The following is a 14,929-nucleotide window of genomic DNA, read 5'->3' on the forward strand; positions in this document are numbered from 1 at the left end:
ATATTTTTATTTTTTTTCCAATGTCCATTTGGAGGTTGGAGGGGGGGGTGACTAAGCTAACACATGGAATTGTTTTAAGATGGTCATGCCATGGATCATTTAGGTAATTTATTTTGAATTTTAAGACAGGTTAATATGTTCAAATATTGAATTTATATTGAATATAGGCCATAGAAACGCATTGAATAACACATTCATGAATGGCAAAAGAGAGAGTCCAAAAAAATGATTATAAGTAGAAAGGTTTTGAAGTGTCTGTCCTCAGGTGCAGAGGGGTTGGGTAAAACAAAAAGATGACTATATCTTATTTTCACCTTTATTTAACTAGGCAAGTCAGTTAAGAACAAATTCTTATTTACAATGACGGCCTACCACGGCCAAACCCAGATGACGCTGGGCCAATTGTGCGCCGCCCCTTGGGACTCCCAATCACAGCCGGTTGTGATACAGCCTGGAATCAAACCAGGGCACTAAGATGCAATGCCTTAGACCGCTGCGCCACTCGGGAGCCCCCAAAAAGATGGGGGCGACAGATATGGCCACTCTGCTTCTAGATCCTAAGCAACTTTGCAGTATTTTATTTTTTTGTGTGTTATTTCTTCCATTATTAGCCCAGAATATTTTTTATGCTACAAGTTCCTCGGCATACACATCACTGACGATCTGAAATGGTCCATCCTCATAGACAGTGTGGTGAAGAAGGCGCAACAGAGCCTCTTCAACCTCAGGAGGCTGAAGAAATTTGGCTTGGCCTCTAAAACCCTCACAAACTTTTACAAATTGAGAGCATCCTGTCGGGCTGTATCACCGCCTGGTACGGCAACTGCTCTGCCCTCAACTGCAGGGCTCTCCAGAGGGTGGTGCGGTTTGCCCAACGCATCACCGGGGGCAAACTACCTGCCCTCCAGGACACCTACAGCACCCGATGTCACAGGAAGGCCAAAAATACTTCTATCTCAAGGCCATCAGCTTCTATCTTAAGGCCATCAGACTGTTAAATAGCCATCATTTGCCGGCTTCCACCCAGTTACGTAACCCTGCACCTTAGAGGATGCTGTCCTATATACATAGACTTGGAATCACTGGCCACTTTAATAATGGAACACTAGTCGCTTTAATAATGTTTAAATAATGTTTACATACTGCTTTTATAACGATGTGCGCTGAGAGTCGGGAAGCAAGTACAGGCAGTGAGTGTTTTAATAAATAAACAAAACAATAAACACGAAACACAAACAACGCATCGACATGAAACAGAGTCAATAACAGCTGAGGAAAGAACCAAGGGGAGAGACAGATGTAGGGAAGATAATCAAGGAGGCAGTGGAGTCCAGGTGAGGGTCATGAGGCGTAAGACGATGGTGACAAGTGTGCGGGATAATCAGCAGCCTGATGACCTAGAGGAAGGAGAGGGAGGATAATCAGCAGCCTGATGACCTAGAGGAAGGAGAGGGAGGATAATCAGCAGCCTGGTGACCTAGAGGAAGGAGAGGGAGGATAATCAGCAGCCTGATGACCTAGAGGTCAGAGAGGGAGTATAATCAGCAGCCTGATGACCTAGAGGAAGGAGAGGGAGGATAATCAGCAGCCTGATGACCTAGAGGAAGGAGAGGGAGGATAATCAGCAGCCTGATGACCTAGAGGAAGGAGAGGGAGGATAATCAGCAGTCTGATGACCTAGAGGAAGGAGAGGGAGGATAATCAGCAGCCTGGTGACCTAGAGGAAGGAGAGGGAGTATAATCAGCAGTCTGATGACCTAGAGGTCAGAGAGGGAGGATAATCAGCAGCCTGATGACCTAGAGGAAGGAGAGGGAGGATAATCAGCAGCCTGATGACCTAGAGGTCAGAGAGGGAGGATAATCAGCAGCCTGATGACCTAGAGGTCAGAGAGGGAGTATAATCAGCAGCCTGATGACCTAGAGGTCAGAGAGGGAGGATAATCAGCAGCCTGATGACCTAGAGGCAGGAGAGGGAGGATAATTAGCAGCCTGATGACCTAGAGGTCAGAGAGGGAGGATAATCAGCAGCCTGATGACCTAGAGGCAGGAGAGGGAGGATAATTAGCAGCCTGATGACCTAGAGGTCAGAGAGGGAGGATAATCAGCAGCCTGATGACCTAGAGGCAGGAGAGGGAGTATAATCAGCAGCCTGATGACCTAGAGGCAGGAGAGGGAGTATAATCAGCAGCCTGATGACCTAGAGGTCAGAGAGGGAGGATAATCAGCAGCCTGATGACCTAGAGGCAGGAGAGGGAGGATAATCAGCAGCCTGATGACCTAGAGGTCAGAGAGGGAGGATAATCAGCAGCCTGATGACCTAGAGGCAGGAGAGGGAGTATAATCAGCAGCCTGATGACCTAGAGGAAGGAGAGGGAGGATAATCAGCAGCCTGATGACCTAGAGGCAGGAGAGGGAGTATAATCAGCAGCCTGATGACCTAGAGGTCAGAGAGGGAGGATAATCAGCAGTCTGATGACCTAGAGGCAGGAGAGGGAGGATAATCAGCAGCCTGATGACCTAGAGGTCAGAGAGGGAGTATAATCAGCAGTCTGATGACCTAGAGGTCAGAGAGGGAGGATAATCAGCAGCCTGATGACCTAGAGGAAGGAGAGGGAGGATAATCAGCAGCCTGGTGACCTAGAGGCAGGAGAGGGAGGATAATCAGCAGCCTGATGACCTAGAGGTCAGAGAGGGAGGATAATCAGCAGCCTGATGACCTAGAGGTCAGAGAGGGAGGATAATCAGCAGCCTGATGTCATGACGTTGGCCTGTGGGTAAGGTTTATGACCCCCCCCCCCATAAATACCTTTCTCCCTTCCCCTCTCTTACTGACCCTACTGAAGGACTGCTGTCCTGTTAAATATAGAGAGTCTGGGAACATCAAACAAATGGGGAAAGGAACCATCTTTTGATAATAAAACCAGGTGGAAATATGCTTGATAACGTAATGAGTATGTATGTCAGTTCATTGTTATCTGAGACATTATGATTGATGACAGGACGACATAAACTGTACCTGAGAAAGTATACACCCTCTAGTTATCAGAGTCACATGGAATTGTTATGCAATTGAAATGTTTGATATTGAAATTGTTTGTTAGGAGATTAAATGTAATTTTAGCTTCCAAATGAGAGAATTGGGTTTTCATAAGGAAAGTACCCTGCCCGATCAGTGGCCAACCCTGTGAAGAGACATGGGGTTATAAACGATGAAACACCTCCCTCCCCCCTCTCCACTATATAAGCCTTTGACGAAAAGATAACCAGTGTGTTCCAGTACGGGAGGTCTGCAGCCTCTGCGTCAGAAGGACACACATGTTAACTAAACCATATCAAGGACAGAACTAAGCCAACCTCGGCGTGAGCTTTGATGGCGAATGGTATGAACTTTGAGCTTATTCACTACAGAAGTGATACTTCCTAGCCGTTGAGTTAGCCGCTGCTAACGTGGGCTAGGAAAGGACGGACGACGGATCCAGTCTAACAACCAGACGAAGATACCACCACGTATCCATTACCACTAGAGACATTCTTCCACTACAGGAAGATCTGTTGGCCAACCCGGCCAGCATCTACGACCAATCTACCGAAGCGCAGCTCAGAGTAAATATTTATTGCATTTTCTTTTTCCAAATGGGCGGTAATTTAGAATGCATAAGATAATGTATTTACGATAGCATAGCTGCTGTTTCTTTGTTCCTAAATCTTCCCGCTCTTTCATTCAAGCCCAACCCCCTTTTCCTTTGTGTAACCAGCCATGATACAGGCTCCGTTCACCAGGACGTTTTCTGTATGACATCATTGTATTCTGTGTATTTGTAATTCTGTGTGATTAGTTAGGTATTTAGTAAATAAATAATTAAACCCAATTTTGTATTGCTGATTCAACTTGTTAGCCAGGGTTCGTGAAGACAACTTTCATGATGAGACTGAAAATAAGATAAGGGTTAATATTGACTGCTATCGATGTAAAATATTACTAAGTATTTTAAGAGTTTATTCGGAAGATAACAGCTCTATAAACGTTCTTCCGTGGTGCCCCGACTTTCTAGTTAATTACATTTACATGATTAGCTTAATCAGGTAATATTAATTACAGAGAAATAATTTTATAAGTTAGCATGTCATATCACTTAATCCGGCATAGCCAAAGACACGACACTGATGACCTAGAGGAAGGAGAGGGAGGATAATCAGCAGCCTGATGACCTAGAGGAAGGAGAGGGAGGATAATCAGCAGCCTGATGACCTAGAGGAAGGAGAGGGAGGATAATCAGCAGCCTGATGACCTAGAGGAAGGAGAGGGAGTATAATCAGCAGCCTGATGACCTAGAGGAAGGAGAGGGAGGATAATCAGCAGCCTGATGACCTAGAGGAAGGAGAGGGAGGATAATCAGCAGCCTGATGACCTAGAGGTCAGAGAGGGAGTATAATCAGCAGCCTGATGACCTAGAGGAAGGAGAGGGAGGATAATCAGCAGCCTGATGACCTAGAGGAAGGAGAGGGAGGATAATCAGCAGCCTGATGACCTAGAGGAAGGAGAGGGAGGATAATCAGCAGCCTGATGACCTAGAGGAAGGAGAGGGAGGATAATCAGCAGCCTGATGACCTAGAGGAAGGAGAGGGAGGATAATGAGCAGCCTGATGACCTAGAGGAAGGAGAGGGAGGATAATCAGCAGCCTGATGACCTAGAGGAAGGAGAGGGAGTATAATCAGCAGCCTGATGACCTAGAGGAAGGAGAGGGAGGATAATCAGCAGCCTGATGACCTAGAGGAAGGAGAGGGAGTATAATCAGCAGCCTGATGACCTAGAGGAAGGAGAGGGAGTATAATCAGCAGCCTGATGACCTAGAGGAAGGAGAGGGAGGATAATCAGCAGCCTGATGACCTAGAGGAAGGAGAGGGAGGATAATCAGCAGCCTGATGACCTAGAGGAAGGAGAGGGAGGATAATCAGCAGCCTGATGACCTAGAGGAAGGAGAGGGAGGATAATCAGCAGCCTGATGACCTAGAGGAAGGAGAGGGAGTATAATCAGCAGCCTGATGACCTAGAGGAAGGAGAGGGAGTATAATCAGCAGCCTGATGACCTAGAGGAAGGAGAGGGAGGATAATCAGCAGCCTGATGACCTAGAGGAAGGAGAGGGAGTATAATCAGCAGCCTGATGACCTAGAGGAAGGAGAGGGAGGATAATCAGCAGCCTGATGACCTAGAGGAAGGAGAGGGAGGATAATCAGCAGCCTGATGACCTAGAGAAAGGAGAGGGAGTATACATGACAGCTTTACTCATCTCATATGTATATACTGTATTCTATTCTATTCTACTGTATTTTAGTCAAAGCCATTCCGACATTCCTCAATCTAATATTTATATATTTCTTAATTCTATTCTTTTACTTTTAGATTTGTGTGTATTGTTGTGAATTGTTAGATACTACTACACTGTTGGATCTAGGAACACAAGCATTTCGCTACACCCACAATAACATCTGCTAAATCAACGTGACCAATAAAGTTTGATTTGATTTGAAATGAGGAAGACACATTTCAGTTGAATGCATTCAGTTTTATGACTCAGGTATCCCCCTTTCCTTATATCTAGGAGATATTTTCTTTTCTTTTTTTTACATATATTTAACCCCTTATTTTTATTGGCACAAAACTACTTCCATACTTCCATTTGTTTATATGGGTTACCTTCAGATAAGTCCCATGACACTTGTGGGGTTTGCAGAGCAAAACAGAGCACACTATTGTGTTGGTGAGAGTTTCCCAGTGATGGAAAAAGTAACTCCTCATACTTGAAAAAAAAAGTAAAGATACCTTAATTGAAAATGACTCAAGTAAAAGTAAAAGTCACCCAGTGAATTTCTACTTGAGTAAAAGAGTAAAAGTATTTGGTTTAAAATATACTTAAGTATCAAAAGTAAAAGTAGAAATAATTTATGACTTAAATGTAAAATTTAAAATTTAAAATTCGTTATATTAAGCAAACCAGATGGCACCGATTTCTTGTTTTTATTTTATTTACGGAAAGCCAGAGGCACACTCCAACATTCAGAAAACATTTACAAAGGACGCATACGTGTTTAGTGAGTCCTCCAGATCAGAGACAGTAGGGATGACCAGGGATGTTCTCTGTTTAGTGAGTCCACCAGATCAGAGACAGTAGGGATGACCAGGGATGTTCTCTGTTTATTGAGTCCTCCAGATCAGAGACAGTAGGGATGACCAGGGATGTTCTCTGTTTAGTGAGTCCTCCAGATCAGAGACAGTAGGGAGGACCAGGGATGTTCTCTGTTTAGTGAGTCCTCCAGATCAGAGACAGTAGGGATGACCAGGGATGTTCTCTGTTTAGTGAGTCCACCAGATCAGAGGCAGTAGGGATGACCAGGGATGTTCTCTGTTTAGTGAGTCCACCAGATCAGAGACAGTAGGGATGACCAGGGATGTTCTCTGTTTAGTGAGTCCTCCAGATCATAGGCAGTAGGGATGGCCAGGGATGTTGGTTGGTAAGTGAGTGAATTGGACTATTTCCTGTCCTGCTAAGCATTCAAAATGTAATGAGTACTTTTGGGTGTCAAGGAAAATGTATGGAGTAAAAAGTACAATGTTTTGTTTTAGGAATGTAGTGAAATATAAGTAAAAGTAGTCAAAATATAAATGTAAAGCAAAGTACAGATACCCCAAAAACACGACTTAAGTAGTACTTTAAAGTATTTTTACTTATATTCTTTACACTACTGCCCTTTCCACAGTGGGGTCATATTAGTTTGTACTGCACCTCAAATGTTTTTTTGACGTTACAGATAGAAGTTTACACGAGTCCCGTGACACTTGTGGGGGTAGTAGAGCAAAACGGGAGAACACCATCATGTTCGTGAGAGTGGTCACAATAGTTTTGTAGTGCAAACCGTTCGGATGCTACAGACGTTTTCGTAAGAAGACCGATTTTTCGGTATGTCTCATGGTCTGACAAACACCGCTGTAGGCGGATGCGGTGCGGTGGATTGAGACGTAATCCATGCAGCCCATAACATCTGTAGCTTAAATTGATGGATTTTGATGGGGATCTTTTTATTATTATGTTACTTAGATTGACCCACAGGTTAAAGGTGAAGGTCATTGTGGGTGGAGGTCATAGGTTATCGAGTTTGGTGGCTTGGTTCCGCCCACAACACCTACTACTGACACTTCATATTATTAGAGCCTGTTTGTCAGTCAGTCTGTCTGGGCTGCTGTTAATGCTGCTGGAGTCAGTCTGTCAGTCTGTCTGGGCTGCTGTTAATGCTGCTGGAGTCAGTCTGTCAGTCTGTCTGGGCTGCTGTTAATGCTGCTGGAGTCAGTCAGTCTGTCTGGGCTGCTATTAATGCTGCTGGAGTCAGTCTGTCAGTCTGTCTGGGCTGCTGTTAATGCTGCTGGAGTCAGTCAGTCAGTCTGTCTGGGCTGCTGTTAATGCTGCTGGAGTCAGTCAGTCAGTCTGTCTGGGCTGCTGTTAATGCTGCTGGAGTCAGTCAGTCAGTCTGTCTGGGCTGCTGTTAATGCTGCTGGAGTCAGTCTGTCAGTCTGTCTGGGCTGCTGTTAATGCTGCTGGAGTCAGTCTGTCAGTCTGTCTGGGCTGCTGTTAATGCTGCTGGAGTCAGTCAGTCAGTCTGTCTGGGCTGCTGTTAATGCTGCTGGAGTCAGTCTGTCAGTCTGTCTGGGCTGCTGTTAATGCTGCTGGAGTCAGTCAGTCAGTCTGTCTGGGCTGCTGTTAATGCTGCTGGAGTCAGTCAGTCAGTCTGTCTGGGCTGCTGTTAATGCTGCTGGAGTCAGTCAGTCAGTCTGTCTGGGCTGCTGTTAATGCTGCTGGAGTCTGTCAGTCAGTCTGTCTGGGCTGCTGTTAATGCTGCTGGAGTCAGTCAGTCAGTCAGTCTGTCTGTCAGTCTGGGCTGCTGTTAATGCTGCTGGAGTCAGTCAGTCAGTCTGTCTGGGCTGCTGTTAATGCTGCTGGAGTCAGTCAGACAGTCTGTCTGGGCTGCTGTTAATGCTGCTGGAGTCTGTCAGTCAGTCAGTCTGGGCTGCTGTTAATGCTGCTGGAGTCTGTCAGTCAGTCAGTCTGGGCTGCTGTTAATGCTGCTGGAGTCAGTCAGTCAGTCTGTCTGGGCTGCTATTAATGCTGCTGGAGTCAGTCAGTCTGTCTGGGCTGCTATTAATGCTGCTGGAGTCTGTCAGTCAGTCTGTCTGGGCTGCTGTTAATGCTGCTGGAGTCAGTCAGTCAGTCTGTCTGGGCTGCTATTAATGCTGCTGGAGTCAGTCAGTCTGTCTGGGCTGCTATTAATGCTGCTGGAGTCTGTCAGTCTGTCTGTCTGGGCTGCTGTTAATGCTGCTGGAGTCTGTCAGTCAGTCAGTCTGTCTGGGCTGCTATTAATGCTGCTGGAGTCAGTCAGTCAGTCTGTCTGGGCTGCTGTTAATGCTGCTGGAGTCAGTCAGTCTGTCAGTCAGTCTGTCTGTCTGGGCTGCTGTTAATGCTGCTGGAGCCTGTCAGTCTGTCTGTCTGGGCTGCTGTTAATGCTGCTGGAGTCAGTCAATCTTCTTATGAACCATCCGGCTATGGCCATATAGTCAAACATATTCATGGTGTCCATTTTAGGACATCCTCCATGGCATTCAAGGCCAGTATTGAAGGAGAAATGCCACCATATGGTCTGAAATACAGACCGAAGGTTGTTCTTTCGGTGAGAAATGCTAAACACAACTGATGATGACATTGGTTTTGGTTGTCAGAAGCCAGTTTACAAAATGGCAGATTTGGGCACTGATAAGCGCCTTCATTGGAATTCAGACAGTAACATGACATCAGAGCTCTGGATTTGTGCTTCACACAGCCTACAAAAAAAAAATCCCATCGAAATCTGTCAATTTAACCAAGAGATATCTGGGTTTTTTTTGCATTGGATGCGGCTTAATACATCGCATCCGCCAGTGTCGCACATCTGCATCTGCAGTGAGAGGCGGCAGAGCTAAAGAAGTGTTTATCAGACCATGAGACATCACAAAAATCGGTCTTCTCAGGAAAATGTCTGTAGCGTTTTCCTCCACGACCCGCCACAAGAGTCACGGGACTCGTCTAAAGGTAACCGATACCCTTCAAAAAATAATTATGGAAGAATGAAGGTAGTTTTGTGCCAACCCCAAATATATATATAGAGAGGTAACTCTGGGTCTTCCTGTGGCGGTCCTCATGAGAGCCAGTTTCATCATAGCGCTTGATGGTTTTGCGACGGCACTGGAAGAAATGTTCAAAGTTCTTGACATTTTCCGCATTGACTGACCTTCATGTCTTAAAGTAATATGGACTGTCGTTTCTCTTTGCTTATTTGAGCTGTTCTTGCCATAATAGGGACTTTGTCTTTAACCAAACAGGGCTATCTTCTGTATACCAACCATACCTTGTCACAACACAACTAATTGGCTAAAATGGTTAAAGAAGGAAAGAAATTCCACAAATGTACATTTAACAAGGCAGACCTGTTAATTGAAATGCATTCCAGGTGACTACCTCATGAAGCTGGTTGAGAGAATGCCAAGAGTGTGCAAAGCTGTGGTCCCGTGTGGCTCAGTTGGTAGAGCATGGCATTTGCAATGCCAGGGTTGTGGGTTTGATTCCCACGGGGGACCTGTATGGAAAAAAATGTATGAAATGTATGCATTCACTACTGTAAGTTGCTCTGGATAAGAGTGTCTGCTAAATGACTAAAAATGTGTAAATGTTGAAGTTGCTTAGAATCAGGGGCAATAGGGACAGATTCTAAATATTAGGTGTCCCTGCCAAATGCCTCCCTGTATAGTGCACTACTTTTGACCAGAGCCCTATGAGGCATATCCTAGCACCAATTGTCAGCCTCCACCAATGTCCCTGGTGTTTACAGGTAAACGCTGGCGAGTGCCAGATAGTACAGGCTAAGTGTTCTGTGGTGTTTACCCAGAAACAACCACGGCTTGTTGTGGCTACACAGCACAGGTGATAGACAGACAGGTGTGGTGAATGATGCTGGCACATGGCACGCTTTGCCATCTTTTCTCCTCATAAACTGCATTTTTTTCTCCTTCTCTCTGTCTCTCTTTGTCTCTCTCTCTCCCTGTCTCGGCTCTGGCTCTCTCTCTCTCTCTCTCTGTCTCTCTCTCTGTCTCTCTCACTCTGTCTCTATCTCTCTCTCTCTCGCTCTCTCTCTCTCTGTCTCTCTCTCTCGCTCTCTCTCTGTCTCTCTCTCTCTCTGTCTCTCTCTCTCTCTCTTGCTCTGTCTCTCTGTCTCTCTGTCTCTCTCTCTGTCTGTCTCTCTCTCTCTCTCTCTCTCTGTCTCTCTCTGTCTCTCTCTCTGTCTGTCTCTTTCTCTCTCTCTCTCTCTGTCTCTCTCTCTCTCTCTATCTCTCTCTGTCTCTCTCTCTCTGTCTGTCTCTCTCTCTCTCTCTCTCTCTCTCTGTCTTTCTCTCTCTCTCTGTCTCTCTCTCTCTCTGTCTGTCTCTCTCTCTCTCTCTGTCTCTCTCTCTCTCTCTCTCTGTCTCTCTCTCTCTCTCTGTCTCTCTCTCTCTCTCTCTCTCTCTCTCTCTCTCTGTCTCTCTCTATCTCATTGCAGATCTTGTGTAATGACGTCAGTACTGACTGTTGTTTTTAAGTTGGGCTGTTTCAATTTCTAGCATTTGTTTCACATAAAATAAATATGGGATGGTGAGATGACTCCCAAATGAGTCAAAATGTGATTAAGAAGTTGTCTCTGTGTGATACGACAGGTACATGCTAAAATAAATACACCAAATAATAACTGTAATGTATTCAGTGTGGAGTCAAATAATAACCTCGTATTCAGTGTGGAGTCAAATAATAACCTCGTATTCAGTGTGGAGTCAAATAATAACCTCATCTATTCAGTGTGGAGTCAAATAATAACCTCATCTATTCTGTGTGGAGTCAAATAAGAACCTCATCTATTCAGTGTGGAGTCAAATAAGAACCTCATCTATTCAGTGTGGAGTCAAATATGAACCTCATGTATTCAGTGTGGAGTCAAATAATAACCTTGTGGATATGCTCATGTATATGTATATGCTAGCTATAAATACCATTGGCAAGGATCAGTAGTGAAATGATCCTGTTAACACATTGGCTACATCCCAAATTGCCCCCTATTCCCTATATAGTGCGCTACTTTTGACCAGGGCACTCAGACTGAGCGCAATCAGAAATGGCTCTGAATTTAAAAAAAAAAACTGATTTCCTACCCGAGGAAAACATCTAAATCTGCATTGATTTCTTGGTTGCATTATGGGACTGGAACGGGGAATAAACACCATCCTTTCTCTGCTGTGATCAGTGTGTTGATCTTTGTCTGCTACTGTATATGCCTATAGGATTGTCGACGCCAGGACAGCGGAGTCAATCACCACCTTCCGGAGACACCTGAAACCCCACCTCTTTAAGGAATACCTGGGATAGGATAAAGTAATCCTTCTAACCCCCCCCCCCCCCCACCTTAAAAGATTTAGATGTACTATTGTAAAGTGGTTGTTCCACTGGATATCATAAGGGGAATGCACCAATTTGTAAGTCGCTCTGGATAAGAGCGTCTGCTAAATGACTTAAATGTAAATGTTATACATTTGTCTAACTGGTTGTCTTAGGGGTTCTTTCAGACTTTGACCAAAAATGATTTGTGCGATCCACACCGAAACAAAGGTTGTTAAGTGCTAATATGTTAGACGTTCTCTCACTCTTTCCCAGACCAAAATATAATTCAGTACCAAAAGATACATTGATTGACTGAAGGACACAGGGGAGGTAGACGGGCAGTAAATATATTTAATGTAACGAGTTTTGGTCTTGATAGAAAATGGGTATCAACGTATCATCATACCAGGATTAGGGTAAATCACAATTCCATTAAGTCAATTCAGGAAGTTAACCTCATAGAAAAGGATGGAGGATTAATTGGAATTAAAATTTCAGTTTATTTCCGGAGTTTACTGAATTTAAATGGAATTTCCCTCAACCCTGTATCATACCTCCAAACCTTCCCGTAAAAGGAACCCTGATTCTAATGACAGAAGATTAAACATAGAGATTTAGACTGATAATAACAACATGAATTCTTCAAAAGAAGATAGCAACTCTGTACATTAGCTGTAGTAGTAACTACTTACTATGTACACATTATGTCCCATAATCAAACTGTAGCAAATGTGGACACAACACCATCAAGTCCAGCATCAGATGGAATACTCAGACATTCTAAATAACGTGGCATCTATCTCCCGTTTCCACCATAGGACTTTACACCGGTGCTTGTCCTACAGACTAAGACTTTAGTGTTTCCACCTCTGAAAAAAGGCCTACTGTACACGAGTGGCTGGTGTCTGCTACAGCTCAGGCACTGTCCAGCACTGTTCTGTTTACCCTGCAGCAGTTGTCTGCTAGGTTGATGTCATTGTTCAGATTCAGATGCTGCTGCTCCAAGAACTCAGAGGTCTCCTCGATAATCTGTCCAGGGATGTGGAAGTCAACAGGCGTGTGTTCCTGGACCAGCGTGTTCTCCTGACAAGGTCCATCTTGAAGACGGCCCCTCTCCCCCGCCTCCTCCACCTCCTCTGGCCTGCTGGCCCTGCTGTGTGCCTGGGATTCGCAGGGCTCCAGATTGCACCCTGTCCCCTGGAGGAACTGGAGGAAGTTCTCCTCGATAGAGGCCTCTCGGCTGGCCAGCTGATCCCCGTTGCCCGGCCCCGCCCGCTTAAAGATACAGGCCAGGCTTCGGCCCAGCTCCGTGCGGATCTGCCGGTTCAGACAGCCATAGAATAAGGGGTTAGAGGTGAAGCAGAAGTAACCGATCCAGGTCACGACTTCCTCCAACTGGTCTGAAGCCAGGGAGGCCGGGGGGGTGGAGACCAGGGCGGCGTAAAGGTGAAAGGAGAAGTAAGGCAGCCAGCAGCATAGGAACTGGCCTCCAACCGCCACCAGGACTGCCGCGGCTTTACCCCCGTTGAAGGTCCTCTGACTGGGGGTGCGGAGTGGAGGACATGAGCCCCCAGGGCCACCTCCGGGGCCTCCCAGGCTGGCAGCCATGGTGGATTGGCTGCTGAGGGACTCAGAGTGGTGAGGGCGGGGCCCAGGTGTGTCCATCCCGGTAGGTAAGGGGCCATGCTGCATGGCTGCCACCCTGGCTACTTTAAACATGTTACAGTACACAACAAGGATGATCAGCACTGGACACAGGAAGTAGACAAAGGTGAAGAAGAGCATGAATATTAACCGTGTGGTCCCTCCTCCTCCGGCCCAGTGTAGGGAGCAACGTCTCTGGCTTGGAGGACCCGGGATCATGGGAGCCCCTAATCCCCCTCCGAGTCCAACCCCTACCCCCTGGTTCCCCTGGAGCACCCAGCCCAGGAGCGGCATTGCCGACGTGACAATAGCTTTGATCCAGATCCCGACCAACACCGTCACAACCACCCCCACGGTCATCTTGACCTCATGGCGCATGGGGTGGACAATATAATAGTACCTCTCCACGTTGATGGCAGAGATAGACAAGATGGCGGCACTGACCAGACCCACGCTAAGACAGAGGTAGCTCCGGCACAGTGCCTCATTGTGCGCCAAAACCCGGTCCGGCAGCATGCCCAGAGGCATCAGAACCAGAGCTGCCAGCAGGTCAACCAAACACAGGTGGAACACGAAGGCGAACTTCCTCAGCTGCGGCGTCTTGGTGATGACAGCCATGACGGCTAGGTTGCCTACGACCGCTAAGAGGTCCATGAGAAGCATCGCACACAGGGCCAGGGACTGGGCCAGGGCCAGGGGGGCTCCGCTGGCGCCGGTGCCCACGGGACGACTCACGTTAGAGGCATTGGGGTGCAACGAGGCTGGGAAGGCTGGGAGCCAGGGATCTGAATGAAAGAATGAATGCATTGTATTACACATATTTAAAATACATATAGAGTTGCCTATAAATACATACAAAATTATCAAAAATCAAGAACACATTAAAGTCCAGAGTACTGTCTTTAACCAAGTTAAGTTAAGTTAAAGTCAGTACTCAGGCAGAAAAATGTGGAAACCTGTCCCAAAACTCCCAGGTTTTCCAGAAATCCTGGTTGGAGGATTCCAGATTTCCTGCTTATTAATCTTCTGAAAAAGAGAAGTTACCAGAATTTTACAACCTTAGTTGGTACCGACCTGCAAGTCCGGAGAGGGAGGACTGGGAAGAGTTCCAGGGGGATGTGGAGTTGTCAACAGGAGGCTCCATGAGAGGATGAGAGAGAAGGAAGGAGAGAGACCAAGGAGACTCACAGGCCCATCACCCATCCTCCCCTGCTTCGGGCTGGTTGCTGAGGAACAGGGGGACTGGGGGACTTTGGGGGGTGAGTTGTGGCTGAAGAACCGGGGACTGGGGGGCTTGGGGGTGGGTTGGGGCTGAGGAACCCAGGGGGGTTTGGGGGTGGGTAGGGGCTGAAGAACTGGGGACTGGGGGAGTTTGGGGGGTGAGTTGGGGCTGAGGAACCCGGGGGGGTTTGGGGGTGGGTTGGGGCTGAAGAACCGGGGACTGGGGGGTTTGGGGGTGGGTTGGGGCTGAGGAACCGGGGGGGTTTGGGGGTGGGTTGGGGCTGAGGAACCGGGGACTGGAGGTTTGGGGGTGGGTTGGGGCTGAGCAACCGGGGGGGTTTGGGGGTGGGTTGGGGCTGAGGAACCGGGGACTGGGGGATTTGGGGGGTGGGTTGGGGCTGAGGAACCGGGAGACTGGGGGTTTGGGGGTAGGTTGGGGCTGAGGAACCGGGAGACTGGGAGGTTTGGGGGTTTGGGTTGGGTTGGGGCTGAGGAACCGAGGGACTGGGGGGGTTTGGGGGGTGGGTTAGGGATGAGGAACAGAGGCTCAGGTGGAGGGGGTACTGTCTATCAGGGCAG

General features: G+C 47.0%; 2 protein-coding genes across 2 annotated transcripts in view; both read right to left on the reverse strand.

Annotated features, from left to right (window-relative positions):
* Positions 1-11,816: 11,816 nt before the first annotated feature.
* On the reverse strand, positions 11,817-14,406 carry LOC115165327 (G-protein coupled receptor 61). Its single transcript, XM_029718397.1, has 2 exons — positions 14,204-14,406; positions 11,817-13,914 (listed from the first exon to the last, which is right to left on the reverse strand). Exons 1-2 carry the CDS (start codon positions 14,271-14,273, stop codon positions 12,401-12,403), a joined length of 1,584 nt encoding a protein of 527 aa, XP_029574257.1. The 5' UTR covers positions 14,274-14,406; the 3' UTR covers positions 11,817-12,400.
* LOC115166457 (amphoterin-induced protein 1-like) overlaps positions 14,325-14,929 on the reverse strand; it is a 51,924-nt gene continuing 51,319 nt past the window's right edge. Inside the window, exon 7 of the mRNA XM_029720357.1 lies at positions 14,325-14,854. Within this exon, the coding sequence (XP_029576217.1) occupies positions 14,325-14,854 (530 nt within the window). The remainder of the gene's footprint in view (positions 14,855-14,929) is intronic.

The sequence above is a fragment of the Salmo trutta genome, chromosome 28 (genome assembly GCF_901001165.1).
Source record: "Salmo trutta chromosome 28, fSalTru1.1, whole genome shotgun sequence".
NCBI classification, from domain to species: domain Eukaryota; kingdom Metazoa; phylum Chordata; class Actinopteri; order Salmoniformes; family Salmonidae; genus Salmo; species Salmo trutta.

What these genes read in the sequence shown, in the direction of transcription:
- LOC115165327 (XM_029718397.1), bottom strand. Translation starts at nt 14,273, where the DNA reads ATGGAGCCTCCTGTTGACAACTCCACATCCCCCTGGAACTCTTCCCAG. An exon ending in CTCCCTCTCCGGACTTGCAG is followed by an intron (nt 13,915 to 14,203) that starts GTCGGTACCAAC and finishes TCTTTCATTCAG; the next exon opens with ATCCCTGGCTCCCAGCCTTC.